Below are 27,987 nucleotides of genomic sequence, written 5' to 3'. Positions count from 1 at the left end.
TACGTCATGAAACGTCACTGTACGGTTATCAACGAGATGTGCAACCATAATTGCAAAAGTAGACTGTATGTGTCGATGCACGCAACTCCGGCTAGTGGAAAATTATTGATCTATTTCCAATTATATCGATGACTTTTAATTAAATGAAGTCATATACGTTTCAAACAGGCGTATAGTTTTAGTTTATGGATATATCCGATGCACACGTGCTTAATAAACAGTAATAGAAATCATACATGCTTACTATCGTAAACGTATATCATTTCGATCCAATTTTTATACGGGTATGAGTGATGGAAGTAACAATTTGAAAATTTCTGATATAGAAAGAAGGTACAATTTATTAATTCTTGTATATTCATATAGATATATGACGTCATAGGTATTCACCTACTCTCCTTTATAAAATTTACAAAAATAAAAAATGTCTGCATTGACGTTTAAATTTCCGACATGCGTTTAACGAGACTTTATTCAAAATACTTATTATAAAATACTTATATTTAGTGGAATTAAACTCCTTATAATATATTATACATATGGTGTAAGAATTCATATTAAACACATCGTTCGTGATTACTAAAATTAAAGTATGCATACAGAAAGCTGTACAAAAAGTACTCTACGTCAAATATCGTAGTAAAAGTATTTCTCAATACAAATAAATATTTTTATCTATCACTAAATTAAACCTCTTCTATAAATTAACTGAAAGACTTTCCAAAGATTTCTAAAACATGACACGGCAATGTATTAGAAAAACAATAGTTTTTACACATAATTGAGAAAAATCGTAAAACTCCACTAATCTTTTTCCCAAAATAAATTTCTATTATCGACCGCTTTTACATTTTCTCATCTAGTTATAAACACTCACACTCTGCGAACGCGCACAGATCATTCGACTCGAATTCTATATAATTAACTATATAAGGCAGACCGACATTCCGCTATCTCAACAAGAGCCAAAGGGATTTACTTTTCTCCGATACGGAAGGGAGAAACAAAGTTTTGAGATAAAATAAAAAAAAGAAAAAACTCGAGCGCAAGTAGCTACGGCAGTGAGAAAATTCTGCCAATTGTAATCGTCTCAATGGTCCGACGTGATTGCAAGACTTGTCGCTGTTTCCACATAAAGTTATATATTTCTTCATAACTGTGTGTGTAGCATCTTCAAGCCATGGATTCCTCCCGTGGCGCTTCAGATGTTTCCATTTCATCTGCAATAGAAACAAGTATATTATTATTTACTCATTGCTATTGTTATGAGGATACTAGATGTCTCTTTTCGTAGAAAGTACATTAAAATATTGTACATTTATTATAAACGGATCCACGGATCACGGATAGAATATAATGTGTGATTAGCGCGTTCGCAATTTTTTTTCCTCTTCTTAGTGAAAATACATAGCGACAGAGTTTACTCATGAACATTAGAATATTTCGTAGCAACTTCGTGTTCACTATGTGAACCAAATTTTTTAGTTGCTCATCAGTAATTTTTTGCTTCTAGATGTTTCGGTATAGATTCTATCGTAAAGCCAATATCACCATCGCGTTTTATTTGAAAACATACATCGAAAACATATATTACAAGTTTTGAAAATGACGTTAGGCTGTCTTAAGGATTGAAAGAAAACAAGAATATGTATATTATTAGTTGGTTAAACTGATCGGCATACGATATTGTTTTATTTATTAAGTGTATTAAGGAATATCCAAAATTATTTCCAGAGATGTGTTAAAAATGTTATATATATTAGTTTACGTAGGTTTTTTCCATTCTAGGATCCTAAGATGTATATTTTATTTTGGGATTTACTTATATCATCTGAATATGTTATATACGTAATTATGTGTTGGTACGGAACATGCTGATGTATTGTGGCCCGCATTTGAAGATTTCGAATGTGCAGAGCATTCGTTACAGTGCTACATCTGATAAGTAAAAAATATGCTTCATGAATAATTAGAATGAATAGTATTAATTGGATAGATAGCGCGAGTGTAATAATCAACGAGATTGCGATAACGTAATTTTGAGAAATGATAATCGTCGGTCAGATTCATACGAAAATTAATTAAATATTTAATTTCACATCGCGTTACCTACGTGTTAATATTTATTTGTTGCTAATTGGCTGTTAGACGTCGAAATTACCCTGAGATTCGGCGAAACGTACATAAAGAACGATTTGCCTTTTTTGCAAGTGACATGTTATATAATCCAGCGAGTGAAAGCCATTACTCTGAAATTATACATTTTACTTGACACGGAAGGGAGCGTACTCTATACGAGAGAGTTATCGTGATTTCGATAGAGCCTTTTGCCCGTAAATTCAATGCACTACTCAGGAGTGTAAATCTTGGCAGGTGTTGGCGCACTCCAACGGAGACACAGCTGCAGACAGCTGCTTCTCTCAACAAATTTTCTCCCTCACTCTGAGTTTTACCGTCTCTCTCTCTCTCTCTCTCTCTCTCTCTCTCTCTCTCTCTCTCTCTCTCTCTCTCTCTTTTTCTCTAAACTATTTTGACTCTTATCCTCGATTTTTCCAAACTTTTCTTTTCTCTCGAATTTATTTCGGGATTTTCCGTTTAGAGACTTTTACATCTGCGGGATACCTCTTGTTATTTTGAACTTTGCTTTTTCAGTTTGCTCCCTTTCTCCCCCCTTTGTCCGATGCAGCGCAATTCATGTAACTTTGCTTTCATTCCTAAATGTTACATTTTTATATATGTATCGATAACTTTACGTTTTATTTCTTTTAGATTGTTTATTCTTGTATTCCTGTTTTCATATCTTTTTTACTTTTTATTGTACTTTTGTCTTGACCATTTTTTCTTTCTTTCAATATGAAAACGCAAACGTAAATAATCCTATTTTGACCTTTTTCTTCATCACCTCTTTCGTAAATGAAAAGAGTCGCTTGAAAGAGAGATAAAAGCTTTTACGGGAAACTCGAATGTCGTATGAGAAAGCTAATTGTAATTAAAACTTTCGTCATTGCGAACACGCAATGCGCAATATACAGGTGACACTTTTGTATTAAGGAGGTTCTCTCGCAGAGGGAGAGAGACTGGGCGACGTGAGCACATCTATATTGCTTAGCGAAAGTGGTCGAAGAGAATAGTTAGTTGCCATGAACATGAAATTGCTATACGAATGGACATGTGTAACGCAATATTTTAGCTGCTCTTTTCGAAGGGTATAAACTCGACTATCGACGATTTTGTTGCTGGTATGAATGATTGTGAAAGTATTGCTTTTGATGGTGCACGCAACGAATAATTGATATTTTGTGAAGTCAGCCAAAATATTGACGGCACCCGGTCGATTGCCGTGTACTCGTTCATTCGTGTATTGTTTTTAAAGCGCCAAAAAAGCTTTTATACGAGAACAATCGCTCTGACAAATATTGACGATTGCATAGGTATACGAAGTAATAGTTGTACAAACAAGAGTGAAGAAATTCAATTGGAATTTAGTAACGTCAGTTGAGCAAACATTAATTAAATCCGTGCAAACAAGCCACAAAGTACATCACAATGATGATAAACTTGACAGGATGTAGGGTAAGAGGCGCAGACCGTTTATGCGCGTCGGTTTATATGACGCGCCGAAAACCACGGCGGTAGGTTCGGCTAATTAAAGCCCAGCAGCTTAGCAGGGCATAATGCGGTGAGGGAGTAGAGTTTAATAAAGTTGAGGGCCTTACGTGTGTGTATAAACTCTTGGTGTGCTCCTCGCGCGGAGCTTTAGGTTACACGGCAAGCGTAAGCTGGCAGAACTGTGCCGCCGATACTCCCCGAAGCGCGCGAGACTCGAGGGGATATATAGCTCTCACAAGCGAATGCCGCTCTTCCGAACACTGGCATAGCTTGAGTTACGTGCCACGATGCCAAGGCTATCCCGCGAGCTTTGCGTTTCGACCTGTAATGAACGTCCGTAAACCCACGTTTTACGAGTGAGTGAGTGAGTGAGAGAAAGAGAGAGAGAGAGACTCCGATAACGCTCCCTCGATCGATTTCACGTGTGCGTCGCTGTCTGTATGTATGCGGCTCTTGAATGAAAATCCACTACGCGGTCGAGAAACGACTGCTAATTCGCTAAATGCTGCTGCCTCTTCTTGATTGACCTCTTGTTCTAGTTCGCATGCCAATAGCTTAACTCGCTTTGGCTTTCAAATCTATACTGATTAGTCGATCAAGGCCAACTGTTCAACGTACATTCACAGGTTTTTAACAAAACTTGTAATATCCGGGTGGTTTAGTTTTTATATAGCTAGAGACGTGGGACGTACGGCGTTTTCATACGAGCGAAGTATCTTTTCTGCATATCCATAATTCATATCGTCGAGGCTACATAAAGCTGAACTGTCAGGACGAACAACGATTAATAAAGCAAATGTGCCCTCTACTTTTATAACGTTTCTTTATAAGCGTTTTCTTTTATTCTTGCTTCTCGGAACCTGGCAGTGAATCAACCTGCCATAACTTTATTTTCAGATACGACCGATTTTATATTATTTGAATTCTCATTTTACATCAAACGTAAATGTATGTCTGATGATTGAAATATTTTCATTTTCCGCAGCAATCTTATTCATGTGCAGCTCATGCGACATTGTCACTCACGATTAAAAGTGAATTTGAAATAGCCTTCAGTCGCAAAAATCAAATGCACGGTCTGTATTTTCAAAAATTAAAAATAAAATTAGAAGTGGAAATTTTAAATAAAATGTACGAGAAAGAAGCACATTGCCGTCAGCTGCAGGCAGTGTTACTTTGCAGTTCGGATTTGTGCAGTAGTCCGAATTAACGCATTTACATTGGATGCTCTGGCACACCAGTATTAATTCCCAAAAACTTTACGCGGACTGACGAATGAAACTTTAACTCTGTTTCAATTTTCTGACAAGTTGTACGCACTGAGGAATATCACATGAACCCGTCGATTCTGTATTACGATAAGCAAGTAAGCTTTCCGAAAAACAAATAAAAAACCAAAACAAAACCAGGATAAAACTCTCGGCTAGCGAGCTTAAAACGGAAGTTTGAGAGATGCAATTAGTAGGAGCTTTTAGGACGAGAAAGAGAAAGGAAAGAGATAGGGGGTCGGAACTCACCAGATACGAGCTGTGTGATGGAGGAAGAGTTGCGAAAGTGCGCCCCCATCGACGAGTCGAAAGCGACGAGGGTCTTTCGCGTATCCTCACACCAATTCCAAAAGAGTAACTTAAGCTTGCGTGATTCCAGATCGGAGAGAAGCAACGACAGATTCTTCGCTACCGTTGTATCAATGCCCGTCACGTTACGCCCATCTATCACCACCAAGCTTGCGTCCTTCATTATGTCGCAGCTGGAAAATATAAGCGAAATATTGTCATTATAGACATTAAATTATTCTTCTAACCATGTTATTTATTCTGCTCTTACATTCGAAACTGTAATAAATAATTTTATTTTTCGGAATAAATATTGAGTTCGATTTGTTGTAACATCACTACAGATTTGTTAAAAAATTCAATAAAAAGCTTTGGTTTACAAAACATTTTGATGAATCGCTCCATTAATATAAAGAAAGATAGATCTAGCAAACTTTAATCCTTTCTAAATTTACCATTAATGAAAACTTTTACAAAATCTTCTTATAAACAAAACCACTAAATCGATACCACTAAATCGAACCTTTTCATCTTTGGAAAAAATAAACGAATCGAGAGAATTTTTAACGAAAAGCCTTTTTTATGTAGCGTTAAACAATTTGGATATGGTATTTGATTCAACAAAAAGCAATCGCTCACCAGGACATGACTTGTTCCCTGAGGTACTCGGCAGCTGGGAAGCTGAGGGACTGCTGAGGTGAGACGAATAAGATAGGCATCTCGTTGGCAACACGTTCCTCGATCACGAGGCCTGGCCTCGCAGTGCCATACAATAACAGGACAAGGTTTGTGGCAATTCCCACAAGCATGCCATACTCCAAACCAACTGATAGGCAAGCTACTAACGTTACCACTAGCGGTATCAGATCGATTTCTGTAAGTAACAATTTTTGGCTTATTTTAGATTTCTATTGTGTCATTTATAAATTTGTACATGACGAACGTTATGGTTAATGATATTGTCATTAAATTAAATATCCAATAATAATTTTACTACTGCATGAGTGAAATATTGTACAAAGGTAAAACTTTAATTTTTCTGTAATAATAATTTTTTATAACAATCGTTAACATTTTTTTGTTATCATTATGTGATATAGATGCGTAAATTGTTAAATTAAAGTTATTTTAATTTATAATTGGTTTAACTTTAATTTTATAGATACCTTTATATCTACACAATTCAGATCGACAAAAATTAAATTAACAATTGAAAAAGATCATTAGAGCTTATCAGAATTTTTAAGTGAATATGTTATCACAGCAATCGACTTTGTATCTCGAAAAAAGACACGTACAGATAAGAAATGTTTTGCTACTTAAAATTATTAGAAATTTATTAACATTCTTTTAAGATTGAGATTATCATACCAGCTATTTTATACTTGTCTACGTCATTTTCGTAAATTTAAGCACCAAAAAAACGAAAACACAATATTTAAATTTGGCTTACAAGTAATTCTTAGAATATTGTATTTCGTTATATAGAAGGTATTTCGGTAGAACAAAAGCTATTACCAAGTTTTTAATGAAACTATTATCGATCAAACGGCAAAAGAAATTTAACTTACTTTTGGTGTCCCACAAAACTTTGAACAGCTTAATCTCGAGCATATAATACATAGCGACGATGATGACGGCAGCGAGGGTAGCTTTGGGTATAAACTTAAAAGTTGATGTAAGCAGTCCGCAAGCGAGAAGTACCAAGCACCCTGTGATTGCACCACCCATAGGCGTTTTCACACCTGAAGCGTTGTTCACGGCGGTACGCGTGAAGCTTCCCGTTGTCGGCATTGAGCGTACAAAACTACCAAATACGTTGCACAGACCCACGGCAATCATCTCTTGATTAGAGTCTAACGTTTTGCCTTTAGCTGTTCACAATATGTTAATATGATTATTACCATAATTTTTTTAATTGATTCCTATCTAATTTTTTTAATGTTTAACAAAAGATTTAATCAAAATTTTCGAAAATGCTGACCTTTTCAATTACCGAAAATGATTCTGAATGAATAAATTGAGATCACTCCCCAATCAATATTATAGTATTATCAATTCAATAGTAAATAGAACAAAGCTTATGCAATCAATTGTTTGTATTGATGATCGAGGGTAAAAATGTATGATCATAATTGATGAAGACGTGTACGAAAATCAAGATCGTTTTAAAGCTCACAAAAATCAAATTATTAACTAAGCCAGATACTTGATTTTATCAACGAAGATGTCATCGTATAATGGTATTCAAAAGGTATTATTTAATTAACTAATAGAGTAGCTAACTTTGGGCTGATGAGGTTAAAGATTTAATAATTTAATAATTACCAAAAGCTTTGGCAATAGCAATACTCTCAAGAAGAGCAATGAGAGGAACAGAGATGGAACTTGTACCGAAAATGCGCATCATATCCATAAAATCGTAATAGGTTTCGTTCGTTGTAGTAGAGAAGGGAGGCAGTTGGAAAGGTGGCAGACCTTCAGTGATGTTACCGGTGATAACGAATGGCACACCGTTCTTCGTGAACGACAAACCGTAGGCTAGTGTCATGCCGAAAATAACAACGACCGCATTACGTGCCAAACACAAAATCCATAAGCTTCTTTGCCAAGCATTGCCGTGCCTTTTGCCTGGTAAATTCTGAAATGAAAATGAAAATTGACATTGTTGATAAAGACTTACAATAACTCAGTATGCTAAAAACATTCTCACTTAGCAAATAAGTTATAACATAAATCGATTTTTTATATTTTTTGTAATGAATCCAATTACAAACAAAGAGACAATGTTACTAAATATCGAAATCAATAATACATTTTTACAAAAAAAATATACCTACTTCCGATCATTTTCATAATTAACCGCGTTGGAATTAAAATAATTTACGTAGATATCTGGCAATGTGTATTGTTAAATGTACTTAATATTTGAAACTCACGTATTAAAAACAATCTTTTTATATCCTGCTGGGGGGGGGGGTATTGTACCGCTACAAATGATAAAATCAATAATAATCAATGAATGGTATCGATCAAATATTTTTTTCTTAATCAATAGTCGGAGATTGGCAGTTGCGTTCCAATTGGAACACCCGTTAAGGACATCGATGAAGGATAAATCACGTAAAGAATTTTTGCTGTCCGTACAACAACGTTTAAGATAAAAGCTATCCTAGAAATTTACTTTTATGCGGATCATTATAAAATAAATTGTACCTTTAGAACAACTAGAACGATGATGGAGGAAACGCCAAGAACAGTGTCCCACGGTTGAATGTCCATAAATCCATTGATGAATTTCTCGATGGCTTCGATGAACCCTTCGCTACGGCCCTTGATGCCAAACAAAGTGTTGATCTGGGACGAAGCTATGATAACGGATGAAGCATTGGTGAAACCACTAATCACTGGCATACTGATAAAGTCGACAAGGAAGCCCAGCTTCATCGTACCCATCAGCGTTATCACAATACCAGACACGAAACACAATAGCACCTGCACATCGGTTGTAAAAAATACATAGCGCGGTGATTAGGCACTCCGTATTTCAATTTCTATTTCATCATGAAAATCAAAATGTATTTGATTGGTCGGTTTGAATACGACTTTGTCACAGAAAAAAAACAACATGAATTGACATCATATCACATTTCTGGAAAAGTTAGCGATTAAGAATTAGTCAGCACTTTTTCTTTTTTATTTGCGAACTATCACCTACGTATATCGTTCTCAAAAACATATGAGCTCAAGGTAAGTCATGAACTCACTATGGCACAAATGAAGATTTAATAATCCAATGTTTTTCCTCGAAAGTATATATTTTTAGAAACAATATAAACATTTCACGCGGTTAATAGTTTTGCTTTTCATTTGCATGTGTCAATACACACTACCTGATTATCAATTTTAAGCGTCAATAAGTTACGGCTAGGATTATTAAACGATGTAATCTTTCTTTCATTAAATTTATTTTTTATTGCGATAAATAGTTCGAGTTATGCTATATTAAAATGACTATCGGTATTTTTATCACAGTTCACAAAAATGTAAGCTACAATATGTCATGAATTTATAATTTATGCAAATCAGAATCTTACGGCAAAGTCTTCATTGTACTGTCGAACGAAAGTCACTGAAAGTAGACCCATTATAGCAGTTGGCCCTACTGTTACGTCCTTAGTACTACCAAAGAAGATGTACACAAAACATCCCATAAAACTACTGTACAAGCCATACTGAAAAAAAACAGGTTTACAATATATTAGTACAATTTTACATTCTGTTTGGTTTTATCACACAAGTATTTAATGTAACTCATAATTCTGATCGTTCTATTCTCAAAAATAAATACTTCTAACTGGCACGTTATATATTAATTAAAAGTTAGCTTCGTAAATTCTCGGAGGCACATTAACAAATCACATTAACAGCCTAATATATAACATCGAATATTTTTCGAATTCTTGTCTGGAAATAGCTAGCGGGTGAAGAGCATGCACGCGAGGTTAAATAATTAAGTGCGAAACGTCCTCACCAGCGGTCAGAACACCGTCAGAACAAGATAGATTGGCAGGGGTAAACTTACCACCGGCGGTAAACCAGCGACAACGGCGTAGGCGATGCCTTGAGGTATGACCGTGAGTCCAACAGTTGCACCAGCAAGCGCGTCCTGCAAGAATGTGCTCCATGTGTAATATGGTAGCCAGCTGATGATCGGCAGCCTCCGCCGCAGCGTTTCCTTTGGGTCGCACTTGGAACGGTCTCTCATCTCGCTCCCTGGTGACAAAAACACATGCGTCAAGTTGAGCACCTGAGCCTCGAATGGCGCGCAGCGTATAATGTACTTTCTCGTGCCCGTGTGGAGAGCGAGTATATTTATCATTTATCGCTCGTCTCAGCTCGGCTCGCTACCTACTTATCTTGCGGTTTAACTTCAAAGCCGGCTCCTCGTGTCTTGTTTGACTTTCGCGTTTTCCGCGAGCGGGGGAACCGCTTCTATTTTCCGGAGGGACCGGATTTCACTGAACTTTTGTTTTGCTTCACTTATACGAGACTGAAGTATGCCACGAATAGCACCTCTTCAGTTTACTGAATATTCTATGTATTAAAGTGTATCTTTGATTCAAGTACAATTCTTCAAGCATTTGTATTATTTGCTGCATTATCCACAGTAAAAGTATCCTAATAAGGAACCAAATTTACAAATGAGACGCAGCGCTGATAATCCTTTTTGATAGAATGCAGCTGATTTTAACGGAGATAAGAAATTTTTGTGCAAATGGTTCTTCGAGTTACCTCAACAAATAAAATTAAAATCTTTATAAACACAATTTTTCCGTATTCATTCACCCCGTGTAGTATGGCTATAACGTAAAACGCAAATGTCGGTTTCTCGAGAACCTGGCATTAAAGAGGATCATCCGCTTCCTCATATTTTTCAACTTTGAGTAATGCTATTTTGACACTTTCTCAGTGACGAGTAAAAACTTGTCTTATCTCATAGACAGTTTGACTGTGCTTATCTTCAATTTTTGTAAATATCTTTGTCAACTGTATACCAAATTCATTGTGTTGCTTTACTTTTTATACACATATATAAGCAGCTGAAACGTTATAGTGACTGCTGCTATTTCGTAACGCTATGCTCAATTGCGCACGCAAAGTATCAACTTGTCATTCATTTTTTTTATTAAAATTCATTTTTCTTTTTGTTAAATCAAAATTTGTAAATATTTGTTCGTTTCAAAGTTCGAACAACACGAATCTAATTTCTGTTTTGGAAACTCGACTCCACTTACTGAAACACAAACTATTAAACTAATTTATGATCAAAAGTCCAACAGATAAATATACCGTCTATTCACATTTGCTCACGATTGTTTGGTTCTGTCACATCAAAACGGATGCAATATATTGTACACACAACTTTGCATTTGCGCGTGGTATAGATGGTAGACCTTGAATCCCTTATCAGTAAAAGTTGCATTAATAACTGAACAGCATGAATATTCTTTCCTCTCAAACACATACATTTATGCCGTTGAGAAAACAAATGAACTTACAATTAGTGAATTAATGCAAAATCATAATCAAGCCTTGACATTGATAATAAGGTCCGGCGAAAGTATCGGTATTATTAAAAACTTTGCCCCATTCGTGATAATAGTTTTTGTGATACGCGTATGGTAAATACATGTCTATACAATTCGTAAGGAAACTATATAGATAAAAGTAGCTTTGCGATTAAATAAAGAAGCTGAAGTGAAAAAGAATACTTTACTCTCGTTTGTATCAATACCTCCCATTGTAGATGGCGGAGTCGTCGGTAATCCGAGAATTCGACTTGCAAAATCAGCTAAATAAGTAAGTATGTTTCGAGACGTGCGCACAAGTCAATATTGTCGAAATCTTCAAAGTGAACTACATGCGCCAAAAGAAGGCAAATAAAGCCGTGCCATATGCTATGTGGAACGATGTGGGATTTCAGTATTGACCAATGAGGTGCGCGATCTCACGTTAACGATTGTACTCGATTGGCCGGATCGGATTTGCCGCGCATTCGTTTTTTTTCATTCCGCGCGCGAGTCGGTTTACGGTCATTGGCGCTAGCGGTCACGAGACAGTAGACACACAACTAGTTTGCCGAGAGGGAGAAAGAGAGACGAGACGATCACGTGCGTGATGCATAACTAATGGCCCGCGATTTTCAAGCGCGTGATACACTTCGTTCACACACGCAAACACAGCAATCGACGTTCAGCCGCGCCATTAAAATATTACAATCACGAATTATTCCCGCGAGTTGGCGCTTCGAGTTGCGACGGATTTGTCAAAAGACAGCATGTAATCAAATCATGGCGCGCGTATTAAATTCAAACAAATTACTTGCCGTTGGCAATGGCGGCATGTCGTTGAATGATCATACATCAAGTGGTAAACCTATAGTCTCGTTGTACAGACTCGCATGACAACGCGTCAGGAAACGTCGTGCATTAGAGTTTCAATTGCTTAATGATTATGTAGTAGACGAAAAATATATCTAGCTGCGGTATGCTGCTTCAACGTAAAAATAGATAAACATTTTTTTTATGGAGAATGCATGCTTTTACGAGTTTCGTGTAAATAAATCTTTACAGGTTCACGTCGCGAAGGCTGCGATATAATTGAAAGCTAATAATAGCAAGGTGTGATAACGTGACGAGATTGACATAAATCTACTATGGATTATAAGTCTTCAGTAACTTTTAATGACAGTAAGTGCAACGAGGGAGATGTTGGGTAAATGTGATACGGCCAGACTAAAAGCTTAAGGTGAATTACGCGCATATATCAAAATTTTTAAAATATTTTTATTAAAAATTAGTTGAGCGCATTTTTTCATGTAACATTAGAAAGTAAATTCAGAATTAAGAACTCTAGGTAAACATCTTTTTTAAATTATTGTTCAAATTGAATTTTAATAAATAACAAAACATTTTCACCAATTTTTGATTGATAAAAAAACGTATGTCACTTTATCTACTACATGGAATTCGAAAACAGATTTGAAGGAGACTCGATTTAGCAAAAAGCCATCATAAATTTTATCTTTACAATTTAGTTTCTTGTATTTATTTTATCAAATTTCATTCTACTATTTTAAGTAATATAATAAAGCGATAACTAGTATGAAAAAGAGCACATCCTGTTTGAAAAGTCGATATATGATGGAGTTGTTCTCACTTCTAACGAAATAGTATTTGGTCATCCTTTCGCAACAATCAGAGCATACAATATGAACAAAACCAAAACAGCGGAAATTGAAACACAGATAAAGCTTCCTCTGCAATATAACTACTACTATGATGTGTAACATCTATCAAGTACAAACGAAACGTATAAACTGCACTGGCATGACTATGCGAGTAGCCGAGAGCTGTAAGACTTATGGTTATTCCAGGCGTGCACGAGGAAACAGTAGATACTCACCGGGGATTAGAAACAGCTTCTAATTCCACTAGCAAGCAAAAAATCACTGTTATAACACCGCAACGAGCAGCATCGACCGACACTCATCAGAACGCGTTCGAGCAACTACGTCTTTTCTATATCGCGGGTGCCGTTATTCTTTTTTTTTTTTTACGTAAGCAACTCGATAATCACCTCTTACTCTTCGGTTACGTTGTTTATATACCTGCCGACTATGCCACTCAAAACTTCGTTAATTCAATTTATAAACATGCGTTGGCTTGTTAATGGCTCGAGAACTGATACTAAACAATAAAAAAACCTTCCGTAAATTTAACATCAATTACAAATTTAATACGAGATGGTAAATAGGTTGTATAAATCAGATATACGATAACATAAGCTAACATATTAAATAATATATATAATCATTGATTAAAAGTACATGGGTTCTCGTATTATACCTTGTATCAATCGTATAGTTGGCTTCACTTGAACAAACTCTTTATCTTCTGTCAAATCAAATCTTGAGCGCTGTTACTAAGAAAATTGTCAATTAATTCGAGCTTTCTATTGAATTACAATATTCAAGTGAAACTGCGAATTAAAAGAAAAGTAATTTCAATGAAATGATAGTTAAAGTACCTGTGTCCTGCAGAAAATGAAACGAAGCTTGAAAGGCTGCTACAGTCCGTAGACTCTGAGCAAGCGGAAAATCCAATCAGCATCGACTGTGAAATGGAAGCGGGCGGTGGTGGTGCACACGCGGTAGTACAGGAGAGTTTGAGAAGCCCTTGACTATCAGACTGAATTGAGAAAGGAAAGTTCGATTGGGCGGGTGTACCGAATCTCACGGGACGATCTCCAACTGCTGCCAAAATCAAGTGCTACGACATATAAGACACAACCTCTGCACCATCAACCGTTTGTGGTCCTCTCACTACACGCTTCGCTGCTTACTCCGATATAATCGTCAATTGAGCGCGTGAATACATTTATTCGAGTACAATGGCAACTGTTACTGACTTTTATTAGCTAAATAATTTCGAAATAAATATGTCAATATATTTCCTCTTGTGTTTGAAAATATTTTCAATTGCTCGGGCAATTGACAATTTTCTTTACATGCAGTAGATAATATCACAGAATACAAAACCTCATTCGGGATATGTGCCGTCATTTGAATGAAAATGTCAAATAAAATTAACAATTCAAAATATCTTGTGATTTTCACGATTATTAAAATCTCTGTTAAAGCGCTTATACACGCACACTTTTACAGGTGAAAAAACCAGTTCCTGGAACACGTTATGCAGTAAATTTATGAATTCATATCATTTTAATGGCGGCTTAATGATTTTTCCAAGTGATTTGATTAAAGAGAAAAATACGTTTTTTACGCTGCCATTAAGGTCTTCGAAACAATGTTTGCTATTCATGAACATTGAAAAGCCACATTGACTGATGAGCTTTATCTTTCATTTTCCAAACATTGCAGAATCAGCTCACGAAAGTGTGTTGAGGTTGAAAATTGTTTCATTCAAAATAAACTTCTGATTTCTGCGCGATTAGAAAATAAATTTCTGAACAAACCAATCAATATCTTCCTAATTTATCAACCAACATTTTACTGTTGCAAATGTTGAAAGACGAAAGATAACAAATTCCATTTAACGCCTTATACGCATACGACATCAATCTTTTGCACAGACGACAGATAATTGAATGTCACTGGCGAAATTACTGAGATTGATACAATTAATGCGAATTGAAAAATGAAAAGTACCTGAGTGATAAATGGAAGAGGCGTCGTTGTCGGGCATTGAGACACGTATGTTGCAGGTGAGATAGTTCTGGTTTAAGTTACAATGTCGACAAAACGGACGTCATTGAACACGCGACCGGTGAGAATGGGCGCGACATTGCGACTGTCGGTGTTCGCTCTCGTTTTCTTTTTTTGTTCTCTAGTCGCATTGAAAGCTCGCTCGCTGATAAAAAGCCACTTGTTGTGCGTTGAGCTGCTCTTTATTGTCACGAGTCTTAATCGCACCCGAAAGCTCGTCACTTTCCTATCTGGCTTGTCATGTGTCTTTTCCGAATTAACGATTTCAGTACATCTACGCCATTTGACCTCCTGGCGAGAACAATTGCTTATTTGATAACTTTATGTATCTTATATTGATAATAAAATTTTGGCATTGACTCAAATCATAATAGTTAAAGTAGAATTTTTAGTGGAATTCAAAACATTCTTTCTTGATTTGACCTAACAGTCTTTATAGTCATCTTGGATAGAAATTTCACAACGTTAAAATAGATGTATTTTTTGTTTTCCATCAGCGTATCGGCGAATTATTTCATTTTTATCAATTTATTATTATATATTATATTATATTGTTTTCTAAAATTTTCACACTATTTTTTTAATGAAATTCAAAAAAACTTCTTTTTAAACATAATAAAACTTAAATATTCAGTGTCAGGCTGTGGAGCGTATAGCTGTGAACTATAAATTTCAGATTTTAAGATACATAATAAAGAAAATCACAATTTTTACTAAGTACTTTAAGATGAACAAAGTTCCAAGTCGATATCTTTTTTAAAACGATTTTTACACAATGATAAAAACACTCTCAATTTTCCCTGTTTAACTATATTTGGCCCTCCCAATGTATTTAATCTTCGTGGCTGTTGTGAAAACCTTTTTTATTTTATCTTATTATTTACATACATAAAAACTATATAAAAAATCCATCGAATAACAAAAATATCACAATTAAACAAAAAAAAATTCTCTCCTGCACAGATTATAACTGAACGTGATTTTGTCGTTTCCCCATCATTTTCAATAAAATATCTATAAAAAACTATACACTCATTCTACGCCAGACCTTCAGTCTTATAAAAAACTAAAATTGAAGCATATAGTGACAAAAACAAAAAAACTGGAGTAAAAATCAAGTTTTTCAATAAAACCGAAAACAAAGCTTAAAGACGACGGACTCAATAACTGATAAATTATACGTTCAAAGATATCTTATTTATTTATACATATTTATAATTTTATTTATGAGGTAATAATAACGGATAGTGTAATAATTTAAATATTCGTACAGCCGTTTAAGCTATACATAATATTCATATACTTTATTAAACATTTATTTTGGATACAAAATATTCAAATTCTTTGAAAATTCGAAATATTTCTTTGATTTGATCTGATATTTGATTCCTTGAAAAAAGGAATATTGCTTTATTGATTGGCTGTCCGTTTATGAAATGTTTTTTTTATTCGGAAGTGGCAAAATATCTGTATAAGTTAGCAAGCTACGCGAATTGTTGTTTTTAGTACCTTTACAAATGCGTGCAATGACAAATACTAGTCACTTTCTAACTTTTAAAAAATATAGGAAGACTAATACTTTGGTAAATGAAACTTTTTAGCTAAATGATAAAAATTTGCAAGATGGGAAGTTTTACAGTTTTAAAAATTTTTTAAACTGAAGTGGAGAATAAAATAAGATATCTCTATTTATTAAGTAGCGTGGAAGTTCGCGGGAATAGTCTTTACAAAGAAATATAATAAATAAAAAATTGCTTAGCTTTATATATAGATCAAGAAAAAATGATTTTATCTATTATTCTTTATTGCCAAATTAAAAAAATGCATCCAGTAATTCACTTATTTTGAACAAATTTTTGAAAATACTCCAGATTTATGCACAATTAATAATGAACTTCATAATTAATCAAGCAAATTTTTTGTTTCCAAGGACAATAATAAATGTGATACATTAAAAAATTATAACTTATTGTCCAATTTTTTAAAATAGCCTTTTTTTGAATATATGAAAAACAATGACATAATGTTTTATAATAATTCGTTAATTCACATGCACGAAACAACAATTGAAAAATAATAAACTTGTTATCTATTGATCGATAAATTAGGCTACCACGTGTATGCGATTGTACATGTGTGCGTAACTGGTTGCATATCACGTGCTCTACCGTTATGTATGATGTCAAGACCCGCAAATTACTTGGTACTCTCGTCCAAATCACACGCTTTACTGTTTTAATTTGTGGTATTTAACACATTTATATTTATCTCAGAATACGCCACAAATTCAAGATATTCACGTGCAAACATGAGACACGCTTACACATAAATACTTTTATAAAAATAGGATTAACTTTTCAAACTGTACCGTATAACGTTCAGACTGTTCACACTTTGAACTATATTCATAAAAGCTTTTTTCACTAATTGAATATTTTTTAATACCATCGAACCTTTTTTTATTGATTAAATATTTAAACTTTTAAAAGAAAAGTTTTTATAGAGTTTAAATTAATAAATTAATATTTTTAGGTATTTTATGAAGTTTATGTTTTGTGAATGTTTTTGTGTAATAATAAAATACATCTTTAAAAAAATCAAATCACAAAAATTTCTCGCAGTCGGTAGGACTCGAACCTACGCTCCCAGAGGGAATCTGATTTCTAGTCAGACGCCTTAACCACTCGGCCACGACTGCCAACTTACATACTAACTGTTATAAACGATTTAAATATTTCTAGATCATGCTCATAAAATTTTGATATACATTTTAAAGTATGTATAGTTGTAATAATCAAATAATATTAAATGATTTCTAAGCGAATTAAATATATTACTTATAAAATGACAAAATTTGAATTTTTCAATATTTAATCAACAACAATTTTAGGAAAACATAACCTGCCATTTAAAACTAGATCTTTAAAAAATTTAGTAATAACAAAATAAAGACAAAGAATTTTTTTAAAAATTCGTGTGTAAAAACCTTTTACTCTATCAACTTAACTATTTTTTAACATTGATTTGAATCTTTATTACAGCTTGCTGAAGTAATTGACTTAAATTACTTATTTAACTGTCAAATAATAATTTCGAAAAAATACTATTTATCTAAATAAAAGAAACACAATTATAAGAATCAATAAGATATACATATAATTAAGAATGCTGTGCGCTATTTTTATTAAAATCAAATGTCGATTGTAGTGACAAGATTTGTTTTAAGAGATAACAAAAGTAACTCACTCAACAAAGGAGTTTCTTCAGATGCCATAGCAGGTGGTTAGCACGCAAAAACTAATATTGCACTGAACAAAATCATTTATATTATGACCTTGCAATGCGCTTTAAGCCTCAGATCATATAACATATTCGCTTGTTATATATATGATACATATTAAACAGACTGTTACATTGTGCAATTTGCATGTGTTGCAGCATAGATAAGAAACTGTCATCTCTTAATAAATACATAGTGGCTAGAGTAAACCAACAGCGCACGTAGTACTACTGATATATGTGCATATCACATAACAGCTACAGTTACTCCATCCACTGTTGAATGGCAACGCGAATATCGCGAATAAAAGAATCCAGTGTTTCCATCGGTACAACAGTTTCATTGCTCTTTTCGACAGCGAGCATTCTTATCAACATGAACGTCTTTCTACTTTTTGCAATATGAGAATGCTTATTATTTAAACTTTAAAAAATAAATAGAATTATGAGTTATTATTGACCTTTGTGATATCAAACTTATGTTAATTACGGAAAATTAAAATATAATTAAGAACAGCATTCATTAATAACGGTAGGAAAGGAATCTTAGTATACTAATTAATAGTTTCATTTCGTCTAAAATTAATAAAATTATTATTCTGACATAAATTTTCAATGTGATTTAGTATGTATTCTTTTTGTACAGATTATTCGTGTTAACTATATTACATTAAAATTAATATCAATTTTGTACAAAAATTAATATTTAAATAAATATTTTACGTCAAAGCATGTACAATAATCAATTGTTTCAAGTTATATGGCATTTTGTATAAGTATTTATTATTTTTATTCATCATAACGATAAACGTTATTCATCATTGACTGCCGATTTATTCATGTTTCGAAAAAAGATCAAAGAATCGCTCTATGAGATAAATAATATAGATTTAATATAGATTTAATTTTATTTTACAAATTTAAATATTTAATAATTGAGAATAAGATTTTTTAAATGAGTATTATATTCCGATGACTATTAATAAAAGTATAATATGATTTTCGATCTCATTCAAAATTGACAAAAACCTCCGACGAGGATGGGATTCGAACCCACGCGTGCAGAGCACATTGGATTAGCAGTCCAACGCCTTAACCACTCGGCCACCTCGTCACAATATTTAGGTTGCGCGGGTTATAGTTGAAACTCCGAAAAATTCTACGTTTATTTAGAATTTCCCAAATACAAACGACCTTGAACGAGTGATAGTGTATGCATTCAAATTTAAAGAGAAAATACTTTTACGTAATCATCAACAGAAAAAGTATATAACTAGTATCGGATACACGACTAACTATTTTGTTTTCACAATAAAACTATGCTAGAAGTAACTATTTACAGTGACGATAAAATTGGGCTAACAATATAAAACATAGATAAGTAACACTTTAGATTTTTATATCATTATCAAATATGATTTACACTATATAATGATGTTATATGCGTTCAGCGCACAACAATTAATAATTTTATTTAACAATTTATATTTGAAGCATAATGAATGCTACACTACATTGATTAAATGTTAAATTTTCTGGATTATATGTATGCGTTTTCATTAAACTTTAGGTTTCATTTTCTATATGCTAAAAACTTCATGTGATTGTTTAAAACTTTTATCAAACATCATTTATTTTTGAGAACGCGTTCTAAAACGTTATTTATCGTGTAGCATCATTTTGAATCACGAGACTGATCTGAATGGCAAAAGCAAAAATTACACAATGACATTTGTTTAAAAATGTTCTCAAGACAACAAATGAAATAATGACTATATTGCTTAATGGTATCTCCTGACGATTGTAAATAAAAACTACCACCAGCATTTGAAATCACGTAATATCGCTAGATATATCAAGTATCTAAGAAATAAAGAAATTTGTATAGCTCGATAAAAGAAATCGCAGATGTTCTCTACATTGAATATTAATATCAACTTGAAGAGCGCGTTTAACCCTCTTACCATTCATTTTCAAACAACTTTAAAGAAGCTTTACTTTCATTTATATTCAAGATACGGTCTAACTAAATCAAAAAAGCGTAATTTTTCAACATTTAAGAAATTTTCTAGGACTTTTTGTATATGCAGCATTTATGTAGATTCAATCGAGTATTTTTCAGTTTCCAGTATTGAAAGTTTAAATTATGTTGTCAAGTGGACAAAATGAAATATTGACAAGATGAGATATTATAAGAGTGTTATTGTTATTTTCACAAATAAAAATAATATATAGAATTTGAAAGTGAAACAAAGACACAGAAAAGATACCAAACTGTAGAATGATAAAATTCAGGAGAATACAGATGCAAAAACCCAAGTAAAAAGGTAAATTCAGGGAGCAAAGGGGGCTGAAAAATGAAGGGTGGAGGTAAGGAGTGAATTCTCACACATCTGTTAGTTTTAGCATCTTTCTTTGTCTCTCTCTCTCTCTCTCTCTCTCTCTCCACTCTGGCGAATGGGAAGAACCCCAGTATGACTATAATGAAGCTTGCGCTTGACTGGAACACGGCCGGGGCCCCGCGGGGACTGTTTCTCTCGCTCTTTCTCTCCTCTCTCTCTCTCTCTCGCTCTCTTTCTCGTTCTTTCAGCAGCGCACAACTCCGATCAGAGAGCATAAAACCGTGCGCGAGTGCGCTAGCGCCACAGTAGACCGAGTGCTCGCCTTTACGAACGATCGACGTCGTCGCGGTATCCGAGTCTGATAGTAAAAAGAAACAGTCTAATAAAGCAAGTGACGGAACTTAATAAGCGAAGCAAAAAGAAAAAAAAAACGCAACGACAAAACCAAACGTGGAGTTAGATTGTCAAGCGTAGCCGAGTGTCGTTTTTTTTTTTATTTTTCATTTGCCTGGACAAAACCTCGTGATTAATAGTTTAGCTGTTCCGTTGCCGGATTATCAGCGAAGAATCTGGATGGAACGTAATCTCGCGGAAAAATGGGACTTGGATTTGAAAAACCGGCGGAAGTGACGTCAGCGCGGGCGCACTAGCAGACGTCGTTGCAGAGGAGCGCAAGATTCACGGCAGTTCAGGCAGCTAATGGTACGTTTGTGTATATAAAAGCGACTATTACGAAAGCGAAAATTCTTTTGATTTCGTGATTACGCCCGCGCTAGTGCTCGCTCGCGAGTACCGGGCAATTTGTCTCTCTCTCTCTCTACACACACACACATTTATGTATGCACATACACACAGATACTTTTACGCGTGCATAAACGCTCACCAACACCACTGATGGTTTTAACACGAGCAATGAAATAAAAAATCACTGCTGCACCACGCTTTTCGCCGAAGAAATCTTTATTTCACCGAACACCGAAAATTCTTTTCGCTTATTACGGCATATTTGCTTAATTACCTTTAATACACCGGTTGTATTGCTGCAATTTTCGATCAATATAGTAGTGTAATGTGGCGATATTTCAACTAGGCTTAAATTTGTCAGGACATCACTGGAGTAATGATAACAGTCACGTGGACACTGACACGACGCAAACAAAAAGGAAACAACATTTTTTCCATCTACTACGTAAAATCGGTGATCGCTTTGACCGCGAAAAGTCGAAAGCCCTTCGAAATATAATACACGGATTACATTTGAAAAATTATCAACTTGTGTAATAAAGATGAAGATAATTGTAATTTTAATGGAGGATGAATAGCTAGCAATCGAGCGTGTTTTATTTTCATGAAGACAAATTGCATGAGATTTTTCAATGCAAAGATCATGCTCCATTACTTTAGGAAATTTCGCATTATTACATTCACACCAGACACACGCACGTTATTCACATCGTACTACTTGAAATTATTCTGTTATATATTTTTTTAAAATAAAGCTATTGACCTCGACAGAGTTCAAGTAAAAAGGAAGTAATGCCGCGTTCTTTCAGAAAAAAAGCTTGTACTAACAGTTTGTTACGTGCATATTTAAGCAAAAAAATTAATCAAATCCATTCGAGCAATGGCGATTGTTCGGGAAACGAATTATTTGTCATTTGCATCGTGCTATTGAAGTGTATATTTATTAAACAAACAGCAGCGTAAATACTTTTGCTTCAAAAAGAGCACATTATTTCTGCAGAAAAGAAATTACATAACAAAAATAGTCAATACGCATCGAAAAAGTTACGAAACGCCGTAGGAAATAAAAATAACGACGGTCAACTAATTTTCAGTCGAAATTATATTTCGCGGTACAGAGATTAAAGACAATTATTCGAAAGGCACGTTCAGAAGCTAGTATAATTCGACTAATGAACCAGCACTTTTCGTACGCTATTGCGAGATAAATTTCCGAAATAATCAGAAAAAAGCCAAATGAAGTATAGATTTACTAGCGCAAAAGTTAAGCATCAATCAGAACTGACTGAACAAAAGTATGTTGAGATAATAAGCGAATACACGCTGCGGCGAGCGCGCGAAAATCTGGTAAGGTCCAGCAGAGACCGCCAAATCGCTTGAGTCACATTTTGTGTGTCAGGATACCGGTATAGCCCGAAGCTTCCTCTAACAGTCATTATCTCGCGTCCCTCGCTACCGTATTAAAAACGAAGGAGACAATGCGCGCGTGCTTCTTGTTTTGGCTTTGCGACTGCGGCGCGCACGCTTTCATTCGTATTGATATGCGCGAACTTAATGGAGGAGACAAATATTGCACAATCGATCGTGACTTGTCAGCCGAGTAGGCATATTTTTTTATTACGAGATACGTATTTGTCAAATTTTCCTCGTAACTTTTTTCACTGAAGAGTGATCGGATTCTTAAAACAAACGGGAGAGGGGGATTCGTGAAAGATTATGAAATGGTTAAGCTGGAGTTTTACACTACGTGATGCAGTTTTTGAATAACCTCGCAATGATTAACGTCGGAATGCCATCTACGTAACAATGCGATATGTAAAACCGATAATTTATTTACCAAATATTCGTCACTCGCACGTTAAAAATTGTCCGACAAAGATGAACATTTTTATTAACTAAGATTATCGAAAAGCAACCTATGCCTTTTTTTTTATCGCTGTTGTTAATTAAATGATTAAACATACATTTTTTCCTGCAGTTGAATTAAATCTTATAACATACGCACATGTTATTAATCTTTATGACAGCTGCCTCTTTCAGTAATAAAATATTGATACCAAATGGCCAAATTATCGCAATTCCTTATACGTGATTCAAATCACTCTCAACGTTTAAAGAATGAGCAATAGATACATTTTCAAATGTAGCTCAGGAATTCTAGTCAGCCATCTACAAGATGCTTTATCAAAATCAAAACGTATTTCGAGCAAAAAGAAACTAACGTAATCAAACAAAACGTGTATTTTGTATTACTTACATGGTACTTGTATTATTAAAAATGACTGGGATTTCAAAGATATTCAAAGGACGCCAGTCTATGCAGTATAGGTAAAATTACAGAAACAGGTCTTGGAACAGAAAAACAAAGTTGAAAGGCAGGTGCAGGGTACAGAAAGAGAGAAAGAGAGAAAGAGAGAGAGAGAGAGAGAGGAGTCAGTACACGTATACATTACATTACAATAAATAACGCGTGGAGCGTATGGTTGGCCGGTCAAGGCATATATTGATGAAAGCGCATGACCAACGGTACATCGTCGGTCGACGTTGCATATATGCCACCTTCACGAGTCAGTAGGCTCAAAAGTTTCGCACCGAAATCATCTTTCCTTCGTTTTAAATCGCGGTAGAGAAAGCGTCATATTGGATGCGTGCGACACGAAGTGCGTGCTCCGAGTACATACACTTCGGGCTTCGGTGAAATTTTCTATGATTGCTTCGTCCTTGTTGCACGACTCGACTATGTGCTTTCGGATCTTTCTATTTGACTTGACATTCTGTAAGTCGCTTGAGCATTTCAGAAATGTTACATTATTATTTCTAACTTTCGTGTGACGAAATGAAGTGCGAAAGTGAATTTAGCGTTGCGATTTTATTTTTATCCTTTTTATGTGTAACGTCAAACGTGATCGTGATTGTTTTCGTCATAGCATTTCGATTGAATGAGTGTTCATACATTTGATATTTTTACAAATGTCTACGTTTTAATGTTTAACTGTAATTAAGATTTTAATTACGTAATAAGCTTATTGTTTCAGTAGCCAGCATATTCACTTTAGGAATGAGAATCTTTTGAGTTTGAAAAGAATATTGATTCTTTCTTCGGACGTGGTTTCAAATATTAATTTGAAAGGTAGAAACTAACCTTGGACTTGCAACATTTTTGAAACAGAAACATTAGCATAAACTTCTTTTGTCGAAAACTTCTTTTACTCATGATTATTTTTTCAAAAAATTTATTAGTAGGATGACTTATGCAGCTATTACTTTTGCAGCAACCATTTTAAAAACGAAATTCTCAAATGCATTGATCGCATAAATTGTTCATACACTCGAATTTTATAGGCGAAAAAAGTTACAATTCACCGAAATCGCAAGATGATCTCCCTACAACTCTCATTATTAAAAGTATAATGTTTTGTCAACACTGTGTCCACAATGCAATTTGAATAATTGGCTGAGGAAAATGCGAAAGCAAAAATTGTATCGGGCGCTTGCTTGTATAAGTTTTCGTCTAGAATCGTCGAATCACAGCAACTCACTCGTAATCGTTATCGTATCATTACACCAAATGGCAGGGCTTGCTAAAACTCCGCAACACGACGACCGATCGCACGATAGAAAATAAAAGCTCGCGTGTATGCGCGCGATTGTATCTCGATAAAAATGTTGCGCGCGTGATGATCGAGGGAAAACCGGCGATTTCGCGGTCACGCGCTATCTGCCGTTGCGCGATTACATGTGATTCTCCTTTTTATTGCGAGGCTACTCATCAGTTGCCGAGATATTGCGCGTAAGAAGTCTAATATGGTCAGACATTTGGGCGCGAAAATGTGGTTGCTCGCTGTGATCGACGTGAAAAGTACATTTTATTTGTTCGCAAGTGTACGTTTCACGTACTCGAATATCCATTGAATACAAATGAGATGTACATTTATCGCCATATTACTTACTGCTGTCTCAAACTACCTGATATCGGTATACGTTAAATGAACAAGCCGTTTCTCATGATGCCGTTCGTATGTTTATTAAACTCAGTAATCCCCATGTTACAATGTGATATATTTAAAGTTCTAAAATCAAACTTCGAAACTTGCAGATACTTGATCGAATGAGACGTCGCGACTGATCTCGATTAGAGCTTGCGCGCATTGCACACTTATATTTCTTTGTAGTTTTAGTAGCGTAGTGTTGTCTCAAATATTTATGCCGCATTAGTGTAACTCTGTCCCGCCTAACGTTTAACGGACGATACATATAAAGCAAAGTGTATAGTTATGAGTGGGGATTTCCGGCAGGAGCATTGACACACGACGCGCCATATACTCTTTCGAGCCATCGACGTAAAAAAATATAAGAAAAGTTCAACGCCTTCCTTTCACTTTTTGATCATTCATGTTTATCAGTGCAATTTCGGAATTTCTAAATGTAACATTGCAAAACGTCGTTACCTATGCGAGCATACTTTTGTTGTCTTTCTTTTTTATGTTTCACGCAATTCAGGTGAGTTGGCCATTATGCGTTTTTATTTCTTTTTAGATTGTTTGAAAATGTTGACTTGGCAAATTGGTGATTCCATCACTTTGATTGTCGAGTTCTCGGACAATTCAAAACTGTGTCAAATGAACGACCAAGTTGTAAATTTTTTGTAATGACTGGAAATATTTTATTGCGTGATTTCGTTGTTTACAATTGTTATCATCAATAAATCGTGAGTCTCCCCATGCTAAACACGTCGTCATGCACATTGAATTTCGTCCTTGACGAAAAGTAGAAAAAAGCAACCGAAGTATAAAAACGTCAGAGTTAATCTAAAAGAGGTTCAGGTGCAGTGCAACGGAAACGGAAGAGCTGTGATAGCGTTAAAAGATGCGCATAGTTAAAATAAAAAAAATATAAAGAAAGCGAGAGACACTTGCCGCGGAAATGTATCCGATTTCGCGCAGTACGCGTCGGTCGTTTGCAGTGGAATTGTGTGTATACAACAATCGCGAGTAGTTTATTATGCGCGCATGACTGGAACAATCGATTATGTGCTGAGCGCTGTAACATCGTTTGTGACTATCACTAAGCTAATCTTTACAAGGTTTTCTTTCACCTCTACTGAATGCGCTGATATAATTCGGTCACATGACTCTATGATTATCAAATGAATGGAGATATGTTGAATACTAGTGACTGCTGAGATGACATTCATGGTATACCAAATAATTTGCCATGTTTTTCTTTCAATTTTCGTAAATTTATTATCGAAAAAATAATTAGACATGTTTGCAAATTTTATATCACCCATAAAACACTTGAGATTTTTATTTTACACGTGGTATAACTTATCCTGTTCGACTTTCATTTATTAGCATTAACTTATAACCAGAAAAATGCCAAAATTCATAATGGATAAAAAAATAGTAATGCATTTTCATCCAACTTTATAGATATAGAAGCACGATAAGCAAAAAATATTTTTAAATACATCTAAGTCATAATAAAATGATCGATCAATATTTACACGTGTTTTTAAAGATACTTAATTGAATCATATGAAAACATTCCCTTCTTTTATTTCCTTTATACAGATATAAATGTATAGGACCCTGAATAAATAACTATAGCTAACCAAATTTGTATTATTTATAGTATTCGACGGCAGGCATCAATAATCATCGGATCGAGACTTTGTCCGATAACTTGTTCGTATCACAAAAAAATATAATGATTACATTGTTAGAATGAAGAAAAAAAACAAATGGCACATTATGTTTCCAAATAAAAAATCCACATTTTTTAGTAAATATAAAATGAAAAATTGTACTCACTCAAAGTACACGTGACGAACAGATACACATTAACTGTGATAGAGATAGACGAAGAGAGAGAGAGAGAAAGAGGGAGGGAGAGAGAGAGAGAGAGAGAGAGAGAGAGTCAAACGATAAAAAAGATCGCTTTAATGAACAGAAACTGAGCGTTGAATTAGTTGTTGAGGAATGGTCGCTACGTGTGCATATTCAGCATAGAACTGCAGCCGTATGGCGTAGCTCGCTGGCGCGTCGCAGACAAAGCGTGTGTGCAGTGTGCACAGTGGTGGCTTTTGGAATCAAAAAGGAAGTCCCCACCCCGGTTACATAATGAGAGAATGAGATATCTATATGCACGCATAGGTGAGGGCCCGCGATGCTTGCCGAGCTGCGGCAGTGTCTGCTTTGGGTCCCTGCACGTGTTTTGCACTTCTCCCCCTCGGTGACCTTGACCACTTTTCGACGCGCGAAACACGTGCGCGTGCGATGCCAACCAGTACCGGCATTCTTCTCCCTTTTTGGTCGTCCACGCATCCTGTCATTCGATCCTTGTTTTCTTGCATTTTACGTTGCATCTTGCTGCGCAGCTATTTCCCCCTCCGCCTTTAATGTGCATTTTTTCGCCCGCTCTGCTCTCTCACACACTCTCTCTTTCTCTCTCTCTCTCTCTCTCTCTCTCCAAAGCCGGCATTTGTTCTCTTTTTTCTCTGTCAGTTGGCTACAGTTATGGCATAACCAGTTCGTCTTCGAGCTATATACATAGACCTTTCTCTCTCTCTCACACACACACAGCTTGTCGAGATTTACGATTTTACTGCAAATTCGTTTCGCAATGAAGTAACTTGAACTTTTTACAAAAACAATTTTACATTCAA

At 35.0% G+C, this 27,987-nt stretch overlaps 2 protein-coding genes and 2 non-coding genes across 11 annotated transcripts in view; 1 reads left to right on the top strand and 3 right to left on the bottom strand.

Moving 5' to 3' along the window:
- Positions 1-307: 307 nt before the first annotated feature.
- Positions 308-27,227, bottom strand: LOC131663815 (sodium-independent sulfate anion transporter). Of its 8 annotated transcripts, XM_058934485.1 has the most exons (10): positions 14,899-15,031; positions 13,758-13,999; positions 9,751-9,941; positions 9,263-9,400; positions 8,382-8,660; positions 7,494-7,806; positions 6,737-7,039; positions 5,805-6,039; positions 5,127-5,359; positions 308-1,220 (listed from the first exon to the last, which is right to left on the bottom strand). In XM_058934485.1, exons 3-10 carry the CDS (start codon positions 9,931-9,933, stop codon positions 1,174-1,176), a joined length of 1,731 nt encoding a protein of 576 aa, XP_058790468.1. In that variant the 5' UTR covers positions 9,934-9,941; positions 13,758-13,999; positions 14,899-15,031; the 3' UTR covers positions 308-1,173. The 8 variants fall into 8 exon arrangements, with proteins under 8 accessions (XP_058790468.1, XP_058790470.1, XP_058790465.1 ...); XM_058934487.1 differs by lacking the exons at positions 13,758-13,999; positions 14,899-15,031 and adding an exon at positions 27,134-27,227; XM_058934482.1 differs by lacking the exons at positions 13,758-13,999; positions 14,899-15,031 and adding an exon at positions 18,202-18,330.
- On the bottom strand, positions 17,572-17,653 carry Trnas-aga (transfer RNA serine (anticodon AGA)). The gene has a single exon. It is a non-coding gene; the product is annotated as a tRNA-Ser (tRNA).
- On the bottom strand, positions 19,267-19,348 carry Trnas-gcu (transfer RNA serine (anticodon GCU)). Its single transcript has one exon. It is a non-coding gene; the product is annotated as a tRNA-Ser (tRNA).
- LOC131663813 (sodium-independent sulfate anion transporter-like) overlaps positions 20,900-27,987 on the top strand; it is a 24,580-nt gene continuing 17,492 nt past the window's right edge. The window contains exon 1 of the mRNA XM_058934479.1: positions 20,900-21,278. The gene's annotated coding sequence lies outside the window, so the exon portion shown is untranslated. The remainder of the gene's footprint in view (positions 21,279-27,987) is intronic.

This window comes from Phymastichus coffea, unplaced genomic scaffold (assembly GCF_024137745.1).
Source record: "Phymastichus coffea isolate CEN01 unplaced genomic scaffold, Cenicafe_Pcof_1.1 PCOF00038, whole genome shotgun sequence".
Taxonomy (NCBI): domain Eukaryota; kingdom Metazoa; phylum Arthropoda; class Insecta; order Hymenoptera; family Eulophidae; genus Phymastichus; species Phymastichus coffea.
This window is presented reverse-complemented; position numbering and strand designations above follow the sequence as displayed.

Coding starts and splice junctions, on each gene's coding strand:
- LOC131663815 (XM_058934480.1), bottom strand. CDS start 13,020: ATGTTACACATCATAGTAGTAGTTATATTGCAGAGGAAGCTTTATCTG. Junction 7,040..7,493: donor TGCTATTGCCAAAGCTTTTG/GTAATTATTAAA, acceptor TATTGTGAACAG/CTAAAGGCAAAACGTTAGAC. Junction 1,221..5,126: donor CATCACACAGCTCGTATCTG/GTGAGTTCCGAC, acceptor TTTCTATTGCAG/ATGAAATGGAAACATCTGAA.